The sequence below is a fragment of the Lipomyces doorenjongii genome (assembly GCF_038497915.1).
Source record: "Lipomyces doorenjongii strain NRRL Y-27504 unplaced genomic scaffold V1508scaffold_1, whole genome shotgun sequence".
Classification (NCBI taxonomy): Eukaryota; Fungi; Ascomycota; class Lipomycetes; order Lipomycetales; family Lipomycetaceae; genus Lipomyces; species Lipomyces doorenjongii.
In genome coordinates, this window is record NW_027118068.1 from 390,005 (window position 1) to 414,462 (window position 24,458).

At 47.3% G+C, this 24,458-nt stretch overlaps 12 protein-coding genes across 12 annotated transcripts; 7 read left to right on the top strand and 5 right to left on the bottom strand.

Annotated features, from left to right (window-relative positions):
* Nucleotides 1-1,152: 1,152 nt before the first annotated feature.
* V1508DRAFT_429529 (uncharacterized protein) lies at nucleotides 1,153-1,800 on the top strand (the record flags this gene model as incomplete). Its single annotated transcript, XM_066941889.1, has 2 exons — nucleotides 1,153-1,196; nucleotides 1,254-1,800. The coding sequence occupies 2 exons, from the start codon at nucleotides 1,153-1,155 to the stop codon at nucleotides 1,798-1,800; spliced, it is 591 nt and encodes a 196-aa protein (XP_066799058.1).
* A 291-nt stretch (nucleotides 1,801-2,091) lies between these two features.
* V1508DRAFT_378801 (uncharacterized protein) lies at nucleotides 2,092-7,037 on the top strand. The gene is made up of 19 exons (XM_066937638.1): nucleotides 2,092-2,398; nucleotides 2,461-2,622; nucleotides 2,674-2,724; nucleotides 2,771-2,940; nucleotides 2,997-3,513; nucleotides 3,569-3,796; nucleotides 3,850-4,409; nucleotides 4,471-4,564; nucleotides 4,621-4,796; nucleotides 4,851-4,931; nucleotides 4,982-5,096; nucleotides 5,146-5,268; nucleotides 5,326-5,484; nucleotides 5,540-5,802; nucleotides 5,857-5,959; nucleotides 6,013-6,171; nucleotides 6,238-6,389; nucleotides 6,447-6,495; nucleotides 6,545-7,037. The coding sequence occupies exons 1-19, from the start codon at nucleotides 2,303-2,305 to the stop codon at nucleotides 6,677-6,679; spliced, it is 3,393 nt and encodes a 1,130-aa protein (XP_066799059.1). The 5' UTR covers nucleotides 2,092-2,302; the 3' UTR covers nucleotides 6,680-7,037.
* A 403-nt stretch (nucleotides 7,038-7,440) lies between these two features.
* On the top strand, nucleotides 7,441-9,809 carry V1508DRAFT_407772 (P-loop containing nucleoside triphosphate hydrolase protein). The gene is made up of 5 exons (XM_066938908.1): nucleotides 7,441-7,719; nucleotides 7,832-8,489; nucleotides 8,542-8,670; nucleotides 8,720-9,714; nucleotides 9,787-9,809. The coding sequence occupies exons 1-4, from the start codon at nucleotides 7,676-7,678 to the stop codon at nucleotides 9,365-9,367; spliced, it is 1,479 nt and encodes a 492-aa protein (XP_066799060.1). The 5' UTR covers nucleotides 7,441-7,675; the 3' UTR covers nucleotides 9,368-9,714; nucleotides 9,787-9,809.
* V1508DRAFT_407776 (mitochondrial carrier domain-containing protein) lies at nucleotides 9,708-11,371 on the top strand. The gene is made up of 6 exons (XM_066938909.1): nucleotides 9,708-9,786; nucleotides 9,852-9,980; nucleotides 10,067-10,130; nucleotides 10,215-10,481; nucleotides 10,538-10,802; nucleotides 10,858-11,371. Exons 2-6 carry the CDS (start codon nucleotides 9,957-9,959, stop codon nucleotides 11,141-11,143), a joined length of 906 nt encoding a protein of 301 aa, XP_066799061.1. The 5' UTR covers nucleotides 9,708-9,786; nucleotides 9,852-9,956; the 3' UTR covers nucleotides 11,144-11,371.
* On the bottom strand, nucleotides 11,183-13,450 carry V1508DRAFT_407778 (uncharacterized protein). The gene is made up of 2 exons (XM_066938910.1): nucleotides 12,964-13,450; nucleotides 11,183-12,907 (listed from the first exon to the last, which is right to left on the bottom strand). Exons 1-2 carry the CDS (start codon nucleotides 13,228-13,230, stop codon nucleotides 11,459-11,461), a joined length of 1,716 nt encoding a protein of 571 aa, XP_066799062.1. The 5' UTR covers nucleotides 13,231-13,450; the 3' UTR covers nucleotides 11,183-11,458.
* Nucleotides 13,436-15,265, bottom strand: V1508DRAFT_407780 (Mif2/CENP-C like-domain-containing protein). Its single transcript, XM_066938911.1, has 2 exons — nucleotides 15,064-15,265; nucleotides 13,436-15,010 (listed from the first exon to the last, which is right to left on the bottom strand). The coding sequence occupies exons 1-2, from the start codon at nucleotides 15,160-15,162 to the stop codon at nucleotides 13,712-13,714; spliced, it is 1,398 nt and encodes a 465-aa protein (XP_066799063.1). The 5' UTR covers nucleotides 15,163-15,265; the 3' UTR covers nucleotides 13,436-13,711.
* Nucleotides 15,266-15,473: 208 nt separating this feature from the next.
* V1508DRAFT_407782 (40S ribosomal protein uS10) lies at nucleotides 15,474-16,610 on the top strand. The gene is made up of 4 exons (XM_066938912.1): nucleotides 15,474-15,688; nucleotides 15,888-15,986; nucleotides 16,116-16,182; nucleotides 16,237-16,610. The coding sequence occupies exons 1-4, from the start codon at nucleotides 15,589-15,591 to the stop codon at nucleotides 16,322-16,324; spliced, it is 354 nt and encodes a 117-aa protein (XP_066799064.1). The 5' UTR covers nucleotides 15,474-15,588; the 3' UTR covers nucleotides 16,325-16,610.
* Nucleotides 16,436-19,337, bottom strand: V1508DRAFT_407785 (uncharacterized protein). Its single transcript, XM_066938913.1, has 4 exons — nucleotides 19,088-19,337; nucleotides 18,874-19,002; nucleotides 18,627-18,802; nucleotides 16,436-18,565 (listed from the first exon to the last, which is right to left on the bottom strand). Exons 1-4 carry the CDS (start codon nucleotides 19,185-19,187, stop codon nucleotides 16,652-16,654), a joined length of 2,319 nt encoding a protein of 772 aa, XP_066799065.1. The 5' UTR covers nucleotides 19,188-19,337; the 3' UTR covers nucleotides 16,436-16,651.
* On the top strand, nucleotides 19,335-20,792 carry V1508DRAFT_407787 (uncharacterized protein). Its single transcript, XM_066938914.1, has one exon. It carries the CDS (start codon nucleotides 19,394-19,396, stop codon nucleotides 20,672-20,674), a length of 1,281 nt encoding a protein of 426 aa, XP_066799066.1. The 5' UTR covers nucleotides 19,335-19,393; the 3' UTR covers nucleotides 20,675-20,792.
* Nucleotides 20,588-21,778, bottom strand: V1508DRAFT_407788 (uncharacterized protein). The gene has a single exon (XM_066938915.1). The coding sequence runs from the start codon at nucleotides 21,620-21,622 to the stop codon at nucleotides 20,954-20,956; it is 669 nt and encodes a 222-aa protein (XP_066799067.1). The 5' UTR covers nucleotides 21,623-21,778; the 3' UTR covers nucleotides 20,588-20,953.
* A 63-nt stretch (nucleotides 21,779-21,841) lies between these two features.
* Nucleotides 21,842-22,821, top strand: V1508DRAFT_407790 (acyl carrier protein-like protein). Its single transcript, XM_066938916.1, has 6 exons — nucleotides 21,842-22,119; nucleotides 22,173-22,190; nucleotides 22,247-22,327; nucleotides 22,379-22,401; nucleotides 22,456-22,520; nucleotides 22,587-22,821. Exons 1-6 carry the CDS (start codon nucleotides 21,889-21,891, stop codon nucleotides 22,592-22,594), a joined length of 426 nt encoding a protein of 141 aa, XP_066799068.1. The 5' UTR covers nucleotides 21,842-21,888; the 3' UTR covers nucleotides 22,595-22,821.
* V1508DRAFT_378825 (ubiquitin carboxyl-terminal hydrolase) lies at nucleotides 22,775-24,439 on the bottom strand. The gene is made up of 3 exons (XM_066937639.1): nucleotides 24,215-24,439; nucleotides 23,115-24,158; nucleotides 22,775-23,056 (listed from the first exon to the last, which is right to left on the bottom strand). Exons 1-3 carry the CDS (start codon nucleotides 24,362-24,364, stop codon nucleotides 22,931-22,933), a joined length of 1,320 nt encoding a protein of 439 aa, XP_066799069.1. The 5' UTR covers nucleotides 24,365-24,439; the 3' UTR covers nucleotides 22,775-22,930.
* Nucleotides 24,440-24,458: the final 19 nt, after the last annotated feature.

Genomic DNA, 24,458 nt, shown 5'->3' on the forward strand with positions numbered 1-24,458 from the left:
AGCGTTTTCATAGTTAAATTCTACGGTTAGTGATAATTGGAGAGCGATTAAGTTATGTAAAACTCGCGACCCCACATTGTAAGATCACATTTTAGCATGATCCGATTGGAAGGGGACGGCGGGACATTTCAGCCTCTATCACGGTATATGATTGGTTTGTCATTCCATGTTATCAGCAACTGTTTACTGCATGGATGCGCGCAATGACTTCATGGAGCCGAATGATCGAAAACTTATACAGTGCCGAGCGGATGACTCGGCAGCCATGGTGATTCAATCCGATTGCGACCATTGATTGGCCAGCCACCTTGTCTTCGAAACCGTCAATGCCTGTCGACGTTTCGTATGACGGTCGTTACCTTGCGCGTTTCGGTTGGTTTAATAGTGATACGATAATGATTTCAACTGAGAACATCAAATGATTTGTTTCTGTGAAAATGTTGCCACAAATGGAGTCACAGTGTCTCAACAGGTTGAGATCAACATTTTTTCTCTTCAGGCTAAGTGCCGCGAGATCCCTACTTCGGCCGGGGAAGGCACTGAGTTTAGCCAGCTCGAATTCAATCGCCGGGAAGGGATCGTGACTTTGCTCGTGCTTAAACGGTGCAGCCTCAAGTTGGAGGAGGAGCGGCAGAGGCGTCATCCCAATAGCATGGATCGCCGTTTCGGACATAGTTACCGGTAGACAAATGCTGCTGCCTAGAGCCATGTGCTCGAAGGCGGTGGATCTCAAGTGACTGCATCGTCAATAATATGGCCCGCCCATCGTTGCCTCAGCAGCCAAGTCCCTAACCCCGGCCTCCTGACTTCGAGTTAGCCAAACGCTCGACAGGCAAGTCGTCATTCAGACATCATCTCTAATTTTGTTGCGTCTCTCGCCAACGTAGCTCTCCGACTGCCCATGCCTCTTCCGGCACCTGTTCATTTCGAGAATGCCTCGTCGATTGTCGTCATAGACTCCTCCCCGGGCATTGATTGCGATCGTCGGCAGATCACAATGATCATGTGTACCACTCAGTCTGCTCTGCTTCCGCTGTCCTGGAGAGACCATAAATAAATCCCGTCTGCCCTTGCTCTGCGTTCTGTCCTCAAAAGACAAATTTGAATTGGCTATACCACACTTATATTATCAACAGATTGAATTTCGCAACAATGTCCGGCAAATTCCAGGAATTTAAGAGCAAGCTTTCTGGCCAGTGCGTTCACCGAACAGTGTATTATTGCGTTGCCAGCTCCTAACTGACCTGTATTAGAGGCGACACGACCGATGAGAGATCCCAAGGTCAGCAGACTCAGTCTGGCATGTCCGACATGCCAGACACTCAGGGACGAACCACCGGTGCGTCGGGTACACGTTCTGGACAGCAATACGGCTCCGCTCCTTCTGATACCTATGGCTCGACCCGTTCTGGTCAGACCTACAGCAGCGACCAACCTATGAGCGGCACCCGTTCTACTCGCCAGACTGCTACTTCTGATGAGCCTTGGAGCTCCCAGGGTACTCAACAGTCCCAACAGTCCCAACAGTCCCAACAGTCTGACACTCTCGACGACCCTCTGATGAGAGGTACCCAAACAGGTCGCGAGGCCAGTGGTATGGGCGAACAGCAAACTCAGGGGGGAATGTATGGTGACCAGCCGTTGTATGGGTCTGAATACCAGACCCAGTCAACCACGGGCTCAGGTGACACCCAACAGTCTGGAGGCGGTGATACTGGTGGCCAGTATGGGCGCAGCTCCGGCCAGCAGCACCAGCAGAAGGAGTCGCTTTTGGATAAGGCTAAGCACTTGATGAAGTAAACGCGTAATTGGATATCCTGTGATACTCTCTTTGATTGACGGTTGTGCTACGTGTTTGTGGTCGTTGGAAACTTGAGTAGCGGAAGATTCATGACTTATTTTATTGATATATATGGTGATCAAGTTCAAATTTATTACCACATCCGTCGTCGTGGATTGCGATTATGTTTGATTCAAAATTGAGAATATAACGACAGTGCCAGCTTTGCAAGCATACAACCTGGGGAGATTGTTGAAAAGAACAGCGCCGTGACGCGAAAACGCGTAACACTGACACGTCATGATGGCGGGCACATTTGTACTTTGGGTACCATGATTGTAGCTTAGCCGTAAAAATCTCTGAGACCATAAGTTTGACGCACATAGACAAAGCTTATATGGCCTAGCAAGGTTTTGAACGCGTTTGTTGACCGCGCTCAAAACTAGCCTTCATACGATTATCCTACATTGCCTACGATCGCGCCGTCCACCGCCATTCTATCACAGCCATTCTACAGCAATTATGGTGCGACTGAAACGCCCTGCTACTGCTAAGGATTATAGCGAGTCTCCCGACAGTACTTCGGAAGGATATATTGATTCTGAGAGTGCCGAGGCTGTACGTTGGCGTCCCGCAATTCAATCATCCTGGGACGCGTATTCCCGCTAACACATTTACAGGAGCGTTCCACGCACGCAGCTAAGCGTTTGAGGTCTGATGACAGTATCGCCAGTTCAGAGCAGGAATCTGGATTAGAGGAGCAATCGGGCGTTTATGATGGCGTCGATTCCGAGGACGAGGCGTTCGATCAGCTGAATTTTACGCAGGGTCCCGATGCCGACGTAAGTATCATGGTCTATCTCTATTGATGATGTATACTGAGCGCATTTCAGGCTGTTGCAACGGCCGGTATTATTAAATCAGTTGAGCTCGTGAACTTTATGGTATGTGTCCCCAATGTTATCATACTCGACGCGTCTAATTTCACAGTGCCACAAATTTCTCAAAATTGATTTTGGGCCCCAAATCAACTTCGTTATTGGCCACAATGGCAGTGGTAAAAGTGCTATTCTGACCGCGATTACGGTCTGCTTGGGCGCGAAGGCTTCCGTCACCAATCGCGCGTCGAGTTTGAAGTCGCTCATCAAGGAAGGTTGCAAGTACGTGAATATAACTGACCTTACGCGTCAAAAGGATCGCACTAACTTCAATACAGCTCTGCTTCGGTCACTGTTGCTATTAAAAATGAAGGAGAAGGCTTCAAGCCTGAGAAATACGGGAAAGAGATATGGGTCGAGCGAATAATTCAGCTCAACGGCTCGAGCAGTTATCGTATCAAGAACTTTAAGGGTGTTCAGATCTCCAAGGACAAGGAAGAGCTCACCAGTATGCTCGACTTTTTTGGACTGATGGTCGACAATCCAATGACGATCCTGTCGCAGGATACGGCACGTTCATTCTTGAGTAGCTCTACACCCGAAGAGAAATACAGTTTATTCATGAAGGGTATCCGTCTGGACAGTCTCAGGAATGACTATGACGCTTTTCATCTGTATGTGGAGAAGACCATTGCTACTGTTAAGGGGAGAAGAGAGGCGCTGAATGAACTTCGGGCTCGGAGGGATGAGGCGGCCGAGCTGTACAAGAAAACTCAAAATCACCGTGAGGTCAGGGACACTCTCACTCGTCTCCAAGGCCAGTTTGCGTGGGCAACAGTTGTTGATAGCGAAAAGGTGGGCATCAGAGCATGCTAAGTTGCTAAAGAAATATTACTGACAATGTGCATAGGCGCTAGCCGCTCATGATGAGAACGCAGAGACGGTGGCACAGGAAGCTCAGCAAGCTGAAGAAGCAGTCGCGGAGGCAGCCGCCAATTACGAGAAGTCTAGAGAGAAGTTCGCAGAATCTCAACAGGAGCTGCAGGACTTTCATGCCCGCCTGGAACCACTGTCTCAGCAGATTGACTATTACCGTGGCCAAATGAAAGACAAGAGAGATCTTGTGAGGGAAGCTCAGGTTGTCCACGCAATTGGCTCTATTAGTGTATTTGCTTTCTAACACATTATCAGAATGATGAGAGGAACATGGCTATGGCAATCGCGGCCCTCCGGAAGAAAGTCGCCTCTTCGGACAATAAGATAGCTGAAGAGCGAAAGCGATTAACTGATCTGGACGGTGGTAGGCGAGCCAAACTTGCCGAAGATCATAGTAATGGTCAAAACCGTCTACAGCAACTGAAAATGGACCTTGAACAAGCAATAATTGACGATCGGAAAATGCAGAATGAAATGGAACGGCACCAGTTAGAAGTTGAGACTGCTAAAAACAAGTTCAATAATAAGCAGCAGGAACTGAATGATGTCCAATCGCGTATAGGGAGGTTGCGAGCCCACCAGCAGAAATACATGACAGTTTTCGGACAAAATATTGACAGCGTCCTAAAAGCTATTGAGCGGGAAAGCAGATTCGTCCAGAAGCCTGTTGGTCCTATTGGTAGCCATATTCGCATGAAGCAGCCAGAATGGGGCCCTATCTTAGAAGCCTACTTTAATAGGACTCTAGACTCTTTTGCTGTTACCTGCAAGGAGGACGAGGAATTGCTTAAGAGAATCTTGAACCAGTATAGATTGTACGTATAATACCTATGTAATCAATGGCGACTTTACTTGGTAACTAACTCATCCTACTAGCCGTTCCAATATTATTATTCGCAAGGACGAAAGATTCAATTTCTCACAAAATAGTCCTGATCCGAAGTTTCAAACAGTCTTAGACTGCCTAGAGGTTAGTGATGTCGATTTTACTTGCGCCAGTATTTAGTATTTCTCATGATTCAATAGTTTGAGGACGAATATGTTAAGTATATCATGATTGATGTTCATAACATCGAGCGCGTTATCTTGATTGCGGACCGCAAGGAGGCGGACAGAGTTATGTACACTAATCCTCGAAATGTCACGTTTTGTTTTGCCAAGTGGCCTGGTAACCCAATGGATGGCTACCGATTGAATAACAAGTGCGTATATCGTTAGCTCCGCAGTGAGGGTATCTCCGTAGCTAATTTTTGCAGACGAGGTGCTTCTGGCACGCAACCACAAAGAGGGCGCAGAGATCCTCCGCGAATGAAGATGGACAGCGACATGCAGATGAGGTATGTCTCTATACATGTGATTGCTTTTGCATTTCTTACCTTGTTTATAGATCTCTCATGGAGGAAGAACAGAAGATTCAAGAGCAGCTCAACGGCCTTCAGATTGAATGGAGACGGCTGGATAACATGAATACAGATTTTAGAAGGCGCGAGCAGTCTATCGCCGTGAGTGATAGCTATTGAATTCGTGGTATGCATTGTTAACGTTCTCAAGACAAAAACAGGACATCTTAAGGCCGATATTCAAAATACAGAGACTGAAATCGACCGGCTGGCTGTCCTAATGTCTGCAGCGGATGAGACAAGTAGGCTTAATGCGCTGGAGGAGAGTCGTGATGTAAGTGCGGTTAATTTGGATAGCATGCGGATGCTCAATTTCTAACAAATCGTATAGACGGTTCTCGCGGAGCTAGCAAATCTGGAAAATGTCCAATACCCAAATATTATTATGGAGAAAGATCGACGTTTCATGGAACTGAATGAGGTTACTAGTGAGCTGGAAGCAAAAAAGAAGGAATTCGAGCAAGCTAACATCGAGGTGGCTGAGCGACAGGTACATCTTTAGTTCTGATACTCAACTTCACCAGTCTAACGATATCCACATATAGAATCAAGTTGGGAAAGCAACGGAAGCGTCTATTCAGCTTAATGCTATTGTGTCATTCCGACGGAAGCAGCTAGATGAGAGACTTAGCAAGCTGCAGAAGATTCTTGCTGAGCGAGAAAAGCTTGTAGCCAATCTCGAAGAGGTTACGAGGCTTACCCAAAGCATATACCCGAAGAGAATAGAAATTGAAGAGGGAAAGACTGCGGACCAGTTCAAGGCAGAGATGATCCAAGTTCAGCAGAGTTACCAGACGTCTATCCGAACGTAAGTCGCTTATTGCTGCCCTTGCCATATTCTGAATTCCTAATACAATGATAGTCTACCCAAGCCGGTGGAGCAGATTATTGAGGATCATAATACGGCGCAGAGAGAGTATAACGATGCTGCAAGAGAACTAACTAATCTCACGGCGCTGATGAATGTATGTGACCCTCGTTTGTTTTATCTTAGCGAGAGTGTGCTAATAGTGAATAGAAATTGAATGAGACCTATCTGGAGCGCCGGGATAGATATTATATTTTCCGGAACCAGATTTGCACTAGAGCCAAGGATATTTTCAGACACACTCTCGACGAGCGCGGATTCAAGGGCCGACTTTTCATTAGTCATGAAAATGAAACATTAAACTTGAAGGTATAATTCCATGTCCGGGAGATAACTGATCCAACAAAGGAATATGAGTGACTAATGGATATGTAGGTTGAGCCAGTTGATAGCGCAAAGTCTAACAGTGACAAAGGCAAGCGGAATGTCGCTACGCTATCTGGCGGAGAGAAGTCTTACACTCAGATTTGTTTGCTGATGTCACTATGGGATGCCATGAACTGTCCATTACGCGGGCTTGATGAATTGTGAGTGCAATATTAGAAGATACGTGATTTCCGTGGTGCTAACTAAACAACTACAAGTGACGTTTTCATGGATGCGGTGAACAGACGTATCAGTCTGAAGATGATGGTGAGTAGTCGTTGTGTGCTAGAAGAAGGGAAACTGATATCCTGCATAGATTCAAACTGCTCAGCGTAGTAGCCAGACTCAAACGATATTCATAACGCCACAGGATATGGGTAACATTAAATTGAGCGACGACGTTAAGATTATTCGCATGGCTGACCCTGAAAGAGGAGCAGTCGGTGCGTAAGACATAAAGCTAATATATATATATATATATATAGTGATGTTGCATTGTGTTTGGTTATGTACGTGCTCATATTTCTTGTTCTGTATTACTAGAGATAGACGCTGTTGTGGCGATAGATGGCGTAATTGTATCCTCCCGTTGACAGTAATCACCAAGATGACGAAGACATGGCACACAGATGGCAAGTTGTGACCGACAGTTAGTCCTGACGGTTAATCCTATCCCTGGTGGCATTTTTTCTTTACAGCGTTCGAAACGAGAAATTATGAGGGTTTGAGAATTTAAATGTTTAGAGCAATGGCTGTATAACTTCATTTCTCTCTTGTATTACACGACACCAAACCCGGGATTTTTGAACCTTACGAACAAAATGCCGAGGTCTCATGACCACCGCCCTGCATTCTTCATTTTCTCAGTGTCATAGTCTGGCGGGCTCCCAGTATTTTTCCATTAAATTCCTGAAAGGTTCTACAAAGAACACGAGACAAACAAAGCGCAAATACGAAGCCAATCAAAAGATATTAAACTCAACGCGAATACCAACCGAAACAACACAGCCTTAATACTAAAGCAGCACCTTCAGTACGCACCGGTCTCTGCACGTAAAGTTCGAAGCTCTCTGGAACTGCGATTGAAGACTTAGTCTTCATCTGCAAAGGTTGCGATCCTCGCAGGGGGTCACATGACCCTCACCCAACTGCTGTGGCGATGGGAGTCACGCAGCTCTAACCAAGCCACGACTTTGTTTTTCTGCTTGCGTTTTTCCTTCTCCACCATCCCCCACCTACTCTTCGAGCTCATCCATCTTACCATCATATTAATCCAATCTCATAACCGTGGCTCCTCATTACTTTTACTGAATTTTGTCGATTGAATCACTGGCACTTCCACTCATAACATATACTCCTTTTATTTGATAGAGCGATATTTCACGAATCTTCGGACCTTTCGAACGCAATTTGATTTCTCCATATCCAACTCACAACATATCTCAAGATGACTACAGCTTTAGCTAACCAATTAGAAGCGACTTCACTTGCGTAAGTGACACACTTTGTCTCCGATTGTTTGCCGTCGAAGCTACTGGTTTGGGGCGTTGGACTCCAGTTTGAGATTGAACCGCCTGTGCTAACACTTATATCGATCATTCAGCTCCGACACCTGGAAATCACAAATAAATCGACCAAAGAAAGACATTCGACCACAGACTGAAGATGTTACAGATACTAAGGGTAGTGAATTCGAAGACTATTATTTGAAGCGAGAGCTGTTGATGGGAATCTTTGAGGCGGGTTTCGAAAAGCCGTCACCAATTCAGGAGGAGTCTATACCTGTCGCTTTAGCCGGTCGGGATATTCTTGCTCGAGCAAAGAACGGTACCGGCAAGACTGCCGCATTCGTTATTCCCGCGCTGGAAAAGGTGAATCCCAAGAGCGACAAGATCCAGGCACTCATTCTTGTCCCCACACGAGAGCTTGCCCTCCAGACCTCGCAAGTTTGCAAGACACTTGGGAAGCATTTGAACATTAATGTCATGGTCACCACTGGTGGTACCACCCTAAAGGACGATATCGTGCGCCTGCACGACACTGTGCACATCATGGTCGGCACTCCAGGTCGTATCCTCGATCTTGCCGGCAAGGGTGTTGCCGACTTCAGTGAATGTCCCATGTTCATCATGGATGAAGCTGACAAGCTTCTTTCTCCCGAATTCACCCCTATCATTGAGCAATTGCTCTCACACTTTTATCCTAGCCGCCAGATACTGCTTTTTAGCGCTACCTTCCCTCTTGTCGTCAAGAGCTTTATGGTAAGTGAATGTGGCGAATACTTAAGTGAAGTCGGTGCTAATTCGCAAGTAGGACAAATATCTTACCAAGCCATACGAGATTAATTTGATGGACGAACTTACCCTTCGTGGTATCACACAGTATTACGCTTTCGTTGAAGAGAAGCAGAAGGTCCACTGCTTGAACACTCTCTTCTCCAAGGTAACCTAATGTTATGGCAGTGATGTAATGTGTGCTAACATTGTACTAGCTCCAAATCAACCAATCGATTATCTTTTGTAATTCTACCAACAGAGTGGAGCTTCTCGCCAAAAAGATCACCGAACTTGGCTACTCCTGCTTTTACAGTCATGCGCGTATGCTGCAGGCGCACCGCAACCGTGTTTTCCACGACTTTAGAAACGGTGTTTGCAGAAACTTAGTTTGCTCCGATCTACTCACCAGAGGTATTGATATTCAGGCCGTGAATGTCGTCATCAACTTTGACTTTCCCAAGAACGCGGAGACATATCTTCACCGTATCGGTCGATCTGGCCGTTTCGGCCATCTTGGTCTTGCGATCAATCTCATCAACTGGGACGACAGATTTAACCTCTATAAGATCGAGCAGGAGCTAGGAACGGAAATCGCGCCCATTCCACACACCATTGACAAGCGTCTGTATGTCTATGACTCCCCTGAAACTATTCCTCGCCCACAGATTCCCCTGCAACCGCAGCCACCGCAGCAGCAACAGAACCATCAGCAACAGCAATTACAACATCAGCAACAACAGCAACACCAGCAACACCAGCAACACCAGCAACACCAGCAGCGCCAACAGCGTACCCCACAACAGCGAAGTCATGGCGGCCACCCTCGACAGCAGGGACCACGACTTCAAAATCGTCGTAATTGATTACCTGGACTGTTGAATGGTGATATAGGTGGTAATGCATTTGTTTGTGTGGTGTTTCTGCTATGTTATGAGATACGTGTTACGATGTTATCGAGTAACGGAGGACGAGAGCGATGGATAGCTTCATTATGGGAGAAAAGCATAGAAAAAAACGTTAAAACTTATAAAACGCCTGTTTTTCTTTTAAGAGAGGGATTCGTGGTGTCTGCATGTCGTGTTGATCATGTTGCAGTGTACTTTTAGTATAAGGTTTGTTTTAGTCTAGGTTGTATGTACAATTCTGCAAGAATATACAGATATCGCGGTCTCCCTCTTACCACTGGTTCCCGTAGCGCTTTATAGATTATGTCAGTAATTTTTGGCATTGCTGTGGAGGACTTATTTTCAAAAGTATATGACATTTATTGACGTCGAGTTAGGCATGTTGGCAAGTGCATGTAGTTACCGAACCTTGTACGGTGTTCTAATCTGCACGGAAAATAAGTTGGCTTGTAGGAAGCACTTCGATTGTGGGACAGTCATCTCCCAACGCGAACATTGAAAGATCAACCTCAAACTGACACCCGGTGGACCTCGAAATATTCACAAGATGTCAGCCCATACTAGCCAAGATGTAAGTATTTCGAAGTTATATTCGTCCAAGAAAGAAATCCAAAAGATAAAGTCACTGTATGGTTGTAATTGACTGTATATACGTAGGGATCTCTCCCAAGATTATTGGCCGCTGGTATACTCGCAGGAACGGCAGAGATTGGACTGACATGTAAGTATCTAGCACTCATTTATATTTGTTGTTTTATTGACGCGTGGGAGTGCTGGGAAACGAGTTCGCGCTGACGAGTTGTAGATCCACTCGAATACCACAAAGTGAGAAGTCAGTTGCCGACGGCCTTGATAGACAAAATTGGCCGGCCGGCTCTGACATTGAAGCTGTTCAGAGGATGCGGGACTATGATGCTTGGCAATGGAACCAAAACTGTAGTTAGGTTCGTAACGTACGATTTCTTGAGTAAACAGATCGCGGATGAGAACGGGCAAATTTCGGCACCGAAGTCGCTGGCGGCGGGATTATTGGCTGGGTTCTTGGAGTCGACGGTGTTAGTTCCTTTTGAAGGTGTGCAGTCAATCTAAGCTCAGAGGAGAGGTGTTGATACTAATTGGGTCGTGTAGTTGCGAAGATTAGACAGATTAGCTCGCTTGCGACATCTCCTGCCGGTACGTTCGCGACTTTTAAGCGGATAGTGCAACTCCACGGACCTCTAGGCCTTTTGTACGGATTTTTCCCGACATTATTGCGGCAAGGGGCGGCGTCGGCAGTACGATTCACAGCGTACAATTCGCTGCGGCAGATGGCGGATGGCTTCGTGACACCAGGCGATAGACTGTCACCAGCCTGGGCCACATGTCTCGAACTCCTAGCGAGCTACGCCGCTGTGTAAGCAAGTCTTTAATTATTGATCTCTTGGTGCTAGACACTAATTAAAGGATAGCATCACGACAATGCCCATTGACGTAGTCAAAACTCGAATGCAGACACTCTCGGGCCGCGAAGCAGCACGCGGTAACAACCTTCTCTGTACTTACCAAATTTTCACTACCGAAGGCCCACGGAAGCTATTCAGTGGTATGATGCCACGACTATTTCGCGTAACTATTTCCAGCATGGTCATGTTCTCGTTTTACGAAGCCGCTTTCAAGGCGGTTTCGTTTATTGACGAACGACCCGGGGCCAGAAATAGCAAGAGCGAAATCAGTCAACCATTGGCTGCAAAGTAGTATGCTTGTAAAAGATTGTGACATATAATTTGTATTTTAGCTGGGATACGGAACATGTATATAATATACCACGCCATTTATTGTGGGAGTAGGAGTCCAGTTTTCTGATATAGTACAAAAGCTTAGATATGGATTACGCCCCCAACAACGGATCGATGCTGCATTCAGCACTGGCATAATATACAATCCTCTACTGTACACTAACTAACTAAGAATTATAGATATAACCACCATATATAACGCCGCAGAGTATTCCCAACAACAAAAATAGCGCATACGTAAACACCCTAAAAGTACAGTAGAATCTTCCTCCGATCACGTAGTAACACTTCGTCGCCGTTTCTTTCCAGCTCCGCTATGGTCCGCACGATCGTCTTCCGCACGGACAATATGGCGAATACTCGGAACAACATCGCCACGCGCATCATCATGCACGAGACAGTACACGATCCTCTCGTTACGCCAGTACTCAAGTGGTTTGACACGAGTACGACCTGACCGCCGACTCGGTTGCTCTTCAGGAAGAGCGCGAGGCTGTCTCTTGGCACGCTTGAGCGCCGATAAGGCAGGTGGAGTCACAGACAAATCTGCATTTTGAGATCCTCGAACGACATTTGCCTCGTTACTATCTGACTCAATGATAATATTTTGGCCCCATGCCGCTCGCTCTGATGAAGGCGCATTCGCTGGACTGGCAGATTCAGGTTCAGATTCAGGAATCTCTTGTGCGCCAGACTCCTGCACTGCCATAACTGGCTTCTTCTGATTCTCTTGCGGCTCATACTGGTCAACGTGTTCGTCTGAATCCGATTCAGCCTCTGTGGATGGAGACGAACGCTCGCGGAGCGATCTTCTGGCAGAATTCGTGACAGATTTTGACGCATTCTGGCCCACCTGTCGCCCTATAACACTCGATCGCCCATGCCGTCCTTTTTGTATCCCTCTCCCGCGCAAGACTTTCGCCACAGTTGCTGGCGCGCGTCCGGGCGACGTAGGACGTTTTTTCACTTTCCTCCTTGATGAGACGATTGGGCTCTCAGACGATGCTCGCGACTCATAGATTCCAATCGAGCTTAGCTGTGGTAATGGCTCGGGGATAGAGATCATTCTATTCTTCTGCGTTCGCTTTGCGATTGATCCAGAAGGCAATAATCCTTTCGTAGTATTTGCATTCGTAGTAGAACTGGCGCTGGATGGCGTAAAATTTGATGAAATGCTGCTGTTACTGCTCAACGACTGTGAGTCAGATGCGGCATTATCTATTAGAATATCGGTACTAGGTTCCTTCTCTGCATAAAACGTCTCACTGGCTGTACTTGCTCGTTGAACAGGCGAAGCTTCATTCAAAGGAGATTTTTCCGGCTCAGCAGAATGCCGTACTCCAGATACCAAGCTTATTAAATCACCAATCCTAAATCCGAGACCCCTACTTTTTGGCGGCGCATCGGGAGGTGCCGACGGTACTTCACCTTGCGGTGTAGCCGACTTTGTCGGAACTGGCAGTGGTGCTGGCATAGGCTCATTCTGCTGTGGTGGTACATGTGCTGGTACTGGAGGTGGTGGGGCGACCGGCTGTATTTGCCGTGGCGGTGGTGAATGTCGGAAATTGTCTTTCGGTGCTGCTGGCGGTGTTGATTTCCAGGAATTGCTGTATCCTGGCGTGATTGTCGCACTGGTGTAACTTGGGCTCACAGGCGCCGCAACAGTGCCCAATCTCGGACTCGACATTGTTAGATTGTACCTAGTGAGAGCGGGATTTGATATCTTTGTCCCACAATTAGCATCACTCAAGTAATGGCCAGCTATCAAACAATGCATACCCGTGGCATTGGGCTCTGATAGAACAACTTCTGCAGCTTATTATTCGCATCGCCAACACTCGGTCTTCGCGCGCTAGGTGCAATTAACTTGGTAGCTGACGTCGGTGGCTTGAATGCAGACGCAGGTTTTGGTGGAGCAAACATGGGTGGACCAATCCGAGCAGGACGACTCGGCGTGGACGACTGCGACACATTATTTCCACGCGGAAATGGTGACCGTAGGGATAGATCCTTTTCGAATAGATCTTTCGCTGAAAGTTCTGGCATTGTGGTGCGTTGCGATGGACCGACGTGCGACGAGATTGTGATACACTCGCTGTTGTGTTGTACTCGACGGACTCGAGTAACCGGTGAACCACTAGTGCATGTATGCGCCCAAATTGGAGTTGGATTGAATGAATCAAGCTGGTGATAATTAAAATTAATATTGAACACCGTGTGTGTTTGCCTGCTGGTTAGAGTGAGGTTATAACGTTATTCAAGCTCTAGAGTTTGGTTGGGAAGTTACGAAGGTTTTGGCGGCGCGCAGTTTGAGTGAGGCGAACCGGTGATGAGATGACGTTCGGTCAAGAAGGTTCTGCAAGTCAACGACTAGATAACCAAACAGTCTAACATTATCTATAACATCGAAGCAGGCAAACGAAGACAACGCAATAACCGAAATTAGACACCTAAAATGCCGTACGACCATATCCCTAGTTACACATCCATTTATAATAAAACTCGTCGTATTCCAGACATAGCAATATCATATCTCCTTGACAGTCTCCTCCTGATGTTGAATGACATTGTAGAATGAATCCGTTCCCTGCGTGTAAAATAATACAGCCATCTCCTTGCCGACGTTTTCCAAGCTGTACGAGTTGCCTCTGGGCACCAGAAAGTGTCCACCTCGCTGTATCTTGAATGCAACTTCTTGGTTTAAGACGACCTTGACAGTCCCTTCCAAAACACAAAATGCGAGCGCATTGGCACGCGTTCTCCGACATCCTTTGGATCCTGCATTGGTTGGTAACCTCACGACACCGGTAGCAAGGAATCCCCCTTCTTCCTCAAATGTCTTAACAAATTCAAAATTCGATGATTCGTTAGATACAGTAATATATGAAAGGGACGTAGAAGGAATCGCTACCCTTCTAGTTATTCTCTCCCCGCTAGGATACTCCTCCACCTCTGTGACAATTTCTTCTCCGGCACTGGCGTCGATCAAGTCGAACTCGCCAGTTACATCGCTGTCAATGGCTCGCTGAGTTTTGACTGTTTTGGGTGTGGAATCCGTTTCCAATGGAGTAGGATCCGATCTCCTCTTTGTACTTTCGGGCACCTCCTCGTTGATTTCCGGACTAGCTCTGATAATAGACTTAATTGTCGGCACGGCTTGTCCCCTCTCTTCATCCCGCACGAGGTTATAAACGATTCTTTCATTTTTCCAGTACTCTAGCGGTCTCATCCTCGTCCGCCTCGATCGTCGCACTGGCTCGTCCTCGCAGTTCAGTGACTTGCGTGCTTTCTTCGCTGGTGATATCCGTACGACATCGGATTCAAAAGCGGCAGCTGTTTTCCTGATCTTTCGGCTACGGGAGCTTAGTGGCGATTCGGTATCAACATCCTCCACGAACGGTTCAAACACTGTCGAGCCGGACAGAACGCGTTCGGATCGGTCGCCTACGGCACCAGCTGGCATAAGCTGTCGGTCGGAAACAATCGGATATTTGGGCGGATCCTCTAGCGAAACGGCGCCGTGACGACTATGTCGAGCGCCACGTATGTCTCCGCAAGTATACTCGGTATCAGCGTCTGCATTTTTGTAATCCTCGTCTTTAGAGAAACTGGCCGAATAAGGACACCTTTCTTTCCATTCTCCATATACCACTGCGTCCTGAGTTAGAGATGGTCTATCAGGATTACTCAGCGGTGATGATGGCGGAGACGACGTCAAAGATGGCGTCGCAGAAGTTATTGTTGAGAGTGATGGTCCGGACGGAGTGCAGAGTTGCTTTGTAGATGATTCTTGACTGGAAATAAACGATGCATGCTGTTGTATAGGCTACCATATAGTTAGTGACTGACCCAGGAGTTATGGCAGTAGGAGGGACGTACAGTAGGAGTTGTCAGCGGCATCGCACTCTTCAAGGCATGAGACCGCTCCGCAGTGCCCTGCACGCGTGATAAAACCTGATCTATGGATACTAGAGGCATTATGCCACCTAGGAAGAAAGCCGCAGTAGCCGAAGACGACTTTTAAATCACGGGTTTCAAATATTATTGATATAGTTTAAGCGATCGCGATTGAGGTTGGAAGCGCGCCGCGCGACGCGTGTACAGATTGGGATTTAGTCCCAAGAAGCTCGTCAGACGCGTCCGCAAGTGAGATGAACCCTAACCTAAACCCTCATGCCCTAACTTAAAAACCCTAAGAATAGCAAAACACAGTCACGACCGCTGCATAGAAACTTCAGACCACTACTTAGACTTCTGGTACGCGCTGCAGTATGGCAAACTGCGGTACCCCGGCCACTGACAGCCAGACGAGCACCATCGCCGAAAGTGCTTGCGCACCCATGCAATAAGTCTGTCTGTTTGGCATCTCACCATCACCTGTGACCATCAATTCTACACAATACCATGAGCTACGACAAGGAGAAAGCTGCGGGCTTGGAGGCGCCTGACCTTAAGAAATTCCGCATCACCATGACCTCGCGAAAGGTCCAGCAGTTGGAGAAGGGTATGTTATGGACTGACGAATGACGACTACGGGCAGGCAGGATGGGTCTGATGGCATCTTGGTTGGAATCAGTGAGAGGATTGAAAATTAGATTGACGATTCTTGACACAATGATATTGACTAAGATGCTGGACATCTGCCTGATTTGGATGTGATCGCTATTCGCTGATGGACAGAATAAACTGACATGACCGTATAGTCTCTAACGAGCTCATTTTCCGGGCGAAGGAGCAGCACATGAAGGTTAAGGGACCGGTCAGACTACCTACCAAGGCTTTACGCATTTCCACCCGAAAGAGTAAGAATCCCCTGTATATCTGCATTTGAGAGGTGCACGAGCTGAGATCGTCTATTATCTACTTGTGACCTTTGGAAGACAAGGATCTAAATATCTTTGATTTTGATAAGAAGCTAACCTTCTGTTTAGCCCCTAATGGTGAGGGTTCCAAGACCTGGGATGCCTACGAGATGCGCATCCACAAGCGCTTGATTGAGTACGTCCATTTCAGTATCGTCTTTTCAAGTGCCAATGCTAACGGTTCTATTAGTCTGGAAGCTCCTTCTGGAGCCGTCAAGCAAATTACATCTTTCAACATTGAGCCAGGTGTCGAGGTCGAGGTTACCGTTGCTGCTTAGATAAGAAGGAAGGTGCTTTGGGTAGGGTTTTTACGTTTTCCAGTTACATCGCCACGAGACATGTATTGTAATATTTCTTTCAGTCAAAAGTAAATACAAGAAGTCAAAAATAGCCATTTTGCGTTCGATGATCGTGTTCCAACGAACATACAATCTCGATTTCTTAACGCCTGATGCACGTCAGACTGAATGTTGAGAATATGATTTTGATCAGGTCAAATTACCGCATTTAATTTACAATTCATGAACGAAACCTGACATTATACTTATATACACCAAATTACGCATGCCTTAGATATGCACAATACTGATACGTTGTTTATGTGTCTACATATACTGCAAAGGTGGCGCAATCTCCGGCACTTTCCCAAGTTCATACGTCTTCGCCTCAAACGCGGCTTTCTCTTCCAGCGTCAGGTCGCTGATATCAGGCAAGTACGTGTCACCTGCGCTTTGTAAAAACGCGGCATACCCAGTATTGGGATTAATCATGTCGGGCTTCAGCGTCTGGCGACTGTGCTGGAGGAAGTACGCGTACATCTGTTCCATCTTGGATCGCGGCCGCGGGGGTAAACCAGGGAAGTTATTATTCTCTATTTCTTGGGAAGAGATCGGGAAGCGTTGCATTGCGCGCGTAGTATAGTAACCAGTTACCACCTTGCCCTGCGTCGACCCTGCTGTTTGGGCCTTTGCCTGCATTGAGGCAGCATCTGCCCCTCCTATAGTCCATTCTCTTTGTCGTCCGTCCATTTCTGAATCGTCCTGTTGCTGAGGTAATAATGATTGTGGTTGTTCCGTTTGTACGTGTGTTTGCTGCTGGAACTGCTGTGCAAGCATAGACGCTGTGCCAGCGTTTCCCCGTATCGACGCTGCGTCAATAGGCGATGGTGCTGCCTTATCTTTATTCTGCTGGGTCGTAAACGGTGCAAAAGGCCTCGAGATATTTTCATCCAGCTGCGATATCGCGGTGAATGGTGTCGGTCCGCTCTTCTGCTGCTCCGCAAACGCGCCAAACGGCGACGCAGTACTACCGCCAATTTGTGCAAATGCTGGAAACGCTGATCCGCTGCCCATAGAGAAGGCAGCGAACGGCTTTGACTGATCTGCCGTGGTCTTGTCTTCCGGTCTAGCAGTGAATTGGGATGCTTGTTGTTGCGATGACGCGAAGCTGCCGAAAGGCGACGCATTGTTCGCAAATGCAGATAACCCGGTTTGCCCGAACACCGGCTTAATTACTGCTGCTGATGCCGGTGCAGAGCCGAAAGTGGATGATCCAAATGCGGGAGTCGGACGTGATCCGAAGAACGATGAACCGAATACGGACGCTGAGTTGTTTGCTAACGGCGGCGGGGGGACTGACTTTGTAGTTTCGAACGATCCGAAAGCAGATATGGGAGATTGCGTTGTGGAATTTCCTAGATGTCCTCCAAATGAAACTGGCGAGGATTGTTGAGCTGAGGGTCCAAAACTGCTGAAAGACGATAGCGAAGAGGAAGCGCTTGTATTACCACTGCTGGCGTTATTTGACGCCAACCGTCCAAACTCAGAAGCGCCGCTTAGAGGCGCTCCAAATGCTGCTGGCTGAGAGGTAGGCTGTGGTTGAAAAGATGAACCAAAAGACGATGATCCAAAAATCGAAGAACAGGGGTTTGCGGCTGCCGGAGGAGGGACTGCGAATGCCAACGCGTTCTGTTTACTCTCTGGATGCGCACCCAACGTAGACGTTTGTGCACTTGTTGGCTGTTGTTGGAGGGACGAACCGAGCGACGAGGATCCAAAACCTCTTGGGATATTATTCGTTGTTGGTGGTGGCACTGGAGAGGATCCAAAATCTGATGATAAATGGGCAGTGCCACCCAGTCGTGCACCAAATTCAGGCGCTTGCGAAGGTCGTGGTTGCCACGCCTGCTGTGCGTTCCCGAACGGCGACGCGGGTTGCGCAACACTCTGTCCAAATGTCGCAGTATTACTACTCAGAGTACCGATCCCATCGCCTGTTTTCCTCTCTTGAATTCGTTTCTTCAACTCATTGAACACGGTTGTATTCCCTTGCAAAAATCGAATGGCCAATAATCCAATAGCATTATCATTATGAACCTCGTCTGGTGGTAAAAAGTTCTTGATTTCAGAGTCCGACCGTTGCCTGGCGATCTCAATATACCGTTCTGCCTTGTCCATATTGTTGTTTATAAATTCGAAGAGATTAAGCATATCTTGGCGTGCAGTATCTGCTATTGATTCCTATATTCCGTTAGTCCGTTTACTCTTTCTGTTGCTTACTCTGTCGTAAATAAAGTCGTACATATATTTCGTATTCACCCATTTCCTTCGATTCATATGCGAAATACCGTAATTCCTCCGGCGAAATGTCGCGGTCATTGATAATACCTCTGTGACCACCTTTTGTGACCGCGAAACTGGAATAGTAATATACAGGAGGCCGTGACACAGTTTCTCGAAATTCTTGTCGGTCGAAGTCTAGAATTTGGTTAGTATTGGTAGTTCTACGCCACTCCCAGATCAGAGACAACGCGGGCTAATTTACGAACCAGAAAGACTGAAATCGGAATTATCAACGACGTTTAGTGCGTTGGAATATTTCGACTGTTTAGCTTGCGATTGTGCTGCATTCGCTCCTTCATGGAGGAAAGGACAGCTGTTGCCTTTAGCACAGTTTCCTAATAACAGATTAGCAACATTTACTCAATATTGTTACGGTGATATCCGTTTAACGTAGCTGCTCTGGACAAGTAGGGAAAGTACCTTGTTTGTAGAAGTAGCATGGCGTCTTCTTGCTGCTGCTTTCGCTGCCGCTGTTGGAATGATCGTTTAGATTTTTCTGCTTGTTCTTTTTCTTTGTCATGTTGGTATCTCGAAGGTTTGAGTAACTGGCAATATTGAGATGTGCAGTGGTGAATCAAACTGCCCGAGATGTGTTACTGACATCATCCGTTCTGTGATGCACTCAATTTATGCGTCAACTTCCAGAGATGTCCCAACGAATTTTCTCTCACCTTAAGATATTCAACTTCGACGACGCATCATCACGAGTAGACAACGATAATCACAATGCCAATCAGCAGGCGATTAACCTACTCTAACAAGGCAATCCAACTTATGCGACACAATAGTCAATGGAGCGCAAGCTCGCTGGTAGACGAACTCCTCCGCGCGACACTGCGAGAAACGTCGAAATCGCAACCCACAGATTCCATAGAACAAGCACAGTCCGTGGCAGCGCAGTCCGCCTCGATAAATAGCGAGGATAAGTTAAGTGGATGGGACTACCTAAAAAGCGAAGTTCCGTATGGCGTTGCGGGAAATGCGCGGTCAGTGGCATATTATTCAAATAAGGCTTCGGAGGAAGGTCAAGCGGAGAGATACCAACGTCGGCAAGCGCAGTTGCGATCAAATGCTGGCGCTGCTACTGTTAAGGAGAAATCTATTTTTGAGTCGTTGTTTGGACAGGTTTTGAAAGGGCGGACCGAAAGACAGAAAGAAACGAAGAAGGAGAAGGCTGCGAACAAAGCTGGCAATGGTAGTATGCCTATGAGTTCGGTGAAGGGCTCGATGGTATTTCGAGCGCGGCAGCATAGGAATGTAGAAGGAGTTGATTGGAATATTCCGCGGGTACAGAGGGCCATTGATCCGTTGTCGTGGATGCAAATTTCAAACGTGGAGGCCGGCGTGGAGGCATATCCGCCATCTCTGAGAGAACTGTCAGCACGAGTGAGGAGACAGCGAGGTGAATTTGGAGAACTGCCGCCAGAGTACATGGATAGAGAGACCGAGGAGGCCGAACGGGATCGCATTGCGTCACTGAAAGGCATGATCGAGCGGATGCGGTCGTGTCGTACCGATAAGGAGCTGGATACAATGCTCGAACGCGAGGTCTACCAGCCGTTCAAACATGCGGCAGAGTATTTCGAGCGAACAAGCAAAGAAATCGTTATGGCACCTAATATCGCAAAGAATTACCCGTATCTGTTGACTCGGGCCATGCGGATCATGGTTTCTAATTTTCACGATGCGTATGGCGCGCTGTCGGTGTTCGATCGGGCGCGGAAATATGGAATTCAATCGTATATTATGGGATGTACTATCGATGTCTATAATGAGGTATTACAGCTGAAGTGGGACTATTTCATGGACCTTTTTGGATGCAAGTCCTTGCTGGAGGAAATGATTGTTAACGGTGTTGAGGCTAACAGTCGTACGGCGAGCATATTGAAATCAATCAGAACGCACATTGCGGTGAAGGAGGCGGAGAATGGGGAGGGACATCTCTCTGCGCTGACGAGGGAGGCCATGATCGATGGCGCCTCCTACCGCAATATCCGGTTTGCATAGAACTTAATGTTATGTATAGACGGTTTCACTTAAAGGCGGTAATATAATTGTCATAAACCCTCACATATCGGATGTTAATTGGTATATCATAAAACTATGACTGTTTATTTTATATACATACATCACCATTCCGCCATCCCTTAAGTCAAATAGAACAGACCCATCTATACCAAATCATAACCCTTAGATTGTAACCGTCCTAGATAATAGTGACAATGTGACCGATAGGACGATTTTACAGAAATATAATGATTTATAAATTGCCACGATGAATAGCGATTAACGGTACTGAGAGTCGGCGTCGAGCCCAAACTGGATCTCCTGCTCCCACTTATCGCCGTTTGCCAGCAGCTTCTCCTTGTTGTACAGCAGCTCCTCGCGAGTCTCGGTCGAGTACTCGACGTTAGGAGTTTCGACGATGGCGTCAACTGGGCAGGACTCCTGGCAGAGACCGCAGTAAATGCACTTCGTCATGTCGATGTCGTACTTTGTCGTGCGTCGGCTGCCGTCTATGCGCTCCTCTGCGTCGATAGTAATGGCGAGGGCCGGACAAATGGCCTCACACAGTTTGCAAGCGATGCATCGCTCTTCGCCGGACGGATACCGCCGCAGTGCGTGTTCACCACGGAATCGTGGGGAGATCGGGCCCTTTTCGAAAGGATAGTAGATGGTGTATGGCGCGCGGAAGTACTGCTCTAGAACGACGTACATGCCGCGGAAGAGCTCGGTCATGAGATAGAGGCGGCCAGCGCGATCGAGCGCGGAATCACCTTCGTCCCAGGCCTCGGGACGCGGTAAACGGAATCCCTTGGGATAGGCACCAGGTGCGGGCTCCGCGGCGGCGACAACAGACACCGAGAAGGCGCGGACTGCGTTGGGCGAGAACGCAGTTCTCAATAGCGGCGTCCTGGTGGACCGGAAGAGTAGAGGCACTGTAGACAGGACCATTGTGAAGATGGCGATGTTGTGTCTACTTGCTGCAATGGACGTGATCTTCGAGATTGATTTAGTCAGTTGCTGTAAACTGAAGAATATGGCTCAGTTGTGATTGGTCGGACACTGCCGTTAGTTAATTGATCACAGATCACACATGGTCACAGTTGACTCACAGAATGACAGCACAACGAAATTTCTGTCTCCGAGTTGAATTCACTCGTCTGGTTTCTCCCCATCACCACTTCTGTTCTCCTCCATCCTCGAATTAACACGATATAATGTTGCGCGCTCAACTCCTCCGACATGTCCGGGTGACATCCCGCTTGATTGCTCCCGTCTCCGCTCGCCAGTTCTCGTCCATTTCACGCGTCGCTAACCGACCTCTTGCCGGCTGTGCTGTGTTCCGACCACGCGCATTCGTCCAGCAGCGATTCTACTCTGCAGACGCTGGTCTCTCTCGCGACGAAGTCACCGCGCGAATCATAGAGGTCGTCAAGGCCTTCGACAAGGTGCGTCTCCCGATGAAGTGAACTGACAATGCGTGCTGACATCTACTTCATAGATCACTTCTCCCGACAAGGTATTAGAAGCGCCAGGAATCGACAATTGTACCGAATAGTACTAATCATGCATCAGATCACTCCTAGTGCTACATTTGCCAATGATCTAGGTCTTGACAGCTTGGATGCCGTAGAGGTCGTTATGGCCATTGAGGAGGTATATTCGGGCGTCATTGATGTAACAGAGAATATGCTGACAATAATGCAGGAATTTAGTATTGAGATCCCAGAGTAAGTTGATGCTGATCTGAGTATCGAGTAATTCTCCGATTGACCCGTCCATAGTAAGGAAGCCGACGAGATCAAGTCCATCGGTCAAGCGATCGACTACATCTTAGCACAGAGCGACGGTACGTCTTCAACCTAGGTGTCCGCTGAGCACTCGCATTTGGACTGTTCGCTAACAATGCATCTAGCTGTCTAAATAGTTTATGATACAAGAAAATCTCGCATCGATAGACGCGAGGTACCGGAAAAGATGACATTTGGGTTTGATGCGGTTGGAATACATAATAAATGAATTACCATGTAATATATGCCTTAGCATCTACTTACATATTCTCCATGACAAACAATTAAATTTTGTCGTCTAGATTGCTTGATAGTACCCTAAATTTTATTACTCTATATTTATTTGTATAGCACTTTGCCAATCTCTTACAGCATATTTACTCAAAAATACCCTATTTACAACATATTTCTTTGCAATTAACTAACGATCCCGTACACCTAGCATGAATACCTAAATATGAACTAAACATTAGCATCGTGACTTACATGCCGCTTTTAATAACATTTTGTTCTCATCATCCTGCAGGCATTTCACGATCAGCTGCCGCAAGAACTTTGTGTAGTCATGCTTCCGGCGGCTCGCGTACGTCGAGTCCTAAGATAGGCGTTAGTCAAGTCACCAGGTGAAAAATAGTCTGATTATTCGAACGTACAACGCTACATGCATGAGAAAACTGTCGTTGAGACACTTGCGAACGCAACATTGCCAGATTCTCTTCCTTCGCGTGTAGAATGTCTATCAGTGCGTCCACACTGTCTTCCTCACGAATTTGTCTGACTTCGGCACGGTCATTGGGCAGTAACATAACCAGGCCAGACTTGATATCTATTGCTACCCGGTGTCGCCCGGGAGGCATGATTTCTTCCCACTCAGGCGCTATCATATCCAGCCGCCTCTCAACTGTCTGCAGAACGATCTCCGCTGCCTTAAGCGCTCGCTCTGACTCGTCGATTGACTGCTCCTCAGACTGGTCATCACGTACCACGGCCATTAAATTAAACCGAATTTCATCCAGAGAATACTTACTAATCCTCTCCTGAATATATGGTAGTGCCAGACCCGGCCACGAGCATATATCCTCCATCTCCCCCACTTTAACTGGATCGTTTCGCAAGCCATCGAGTTGCCAAACAGCTCCAGACACGGGCACATACGCGATGAAATGAAAAGTTTCCTCGTCTTCTTCTTCTTCATAAGTTGATCTTTTCCGCTTTGCTCGCTTTGCGTGGAGGTGCAATCGGACACATTCTTCTCGTAGTTCAGAAGCTTGGGCATACTGATTATGTATTTGCCGCAGGAGATCAAAGTTCGTGAGCGCCATACCCCGCGCAGTTGGATTAAACGACTCCGTAAATTCCCGAAACTGCTGCAGATGCTCACCAATCTCCAGACGACTTTCACCGCCGTTCGACGATGCGTTAAGTACAATATTGAGCAACGCGACAGAAGCGCATGCGTTATCGGGTACTTGATTCGCGAACCACGGCTCTTGCAAGCCACCATGCTCTGTGTTCTCATTTGATTTCTTCAGCTGCTTGGTCGGTTTCTGATCCTCCTCGTCTGAAGTCCATTTGAATAAGAAAATCAGCCCGAATATAGGCGGTAGCTCGTGCAGCGAGTCTGTGTCCATTGAGTACATCTCCACGACTTTGGCTCCCTTTACGCCAACGTCCTTTAGAATATTGGTAAATATACTCTAATTTTCAGTATTTAGAATTAAATAAGTATGCCACGTAACTTCGGATTACTCACAGGATCGCTCTCGATTGTTCCCCATCCCTTGTACTCGAGTTTCTGTCGCAGAACCGCCTGTGGAGACAGTGGTAGATAGTCGATCTCTGCACCTTGCACGCTCTGATCCTCAGACACCTCAAGTCGGTGTCGCGACCGCTTCTTTGTCATATCTTATCGCCCGTATTGCTCACCCGAAGATTAATTTATTTAGAATGAACAGAGAAGAAGAAATGTGGGGTTTCAATCGATTGCTTGCGACAAG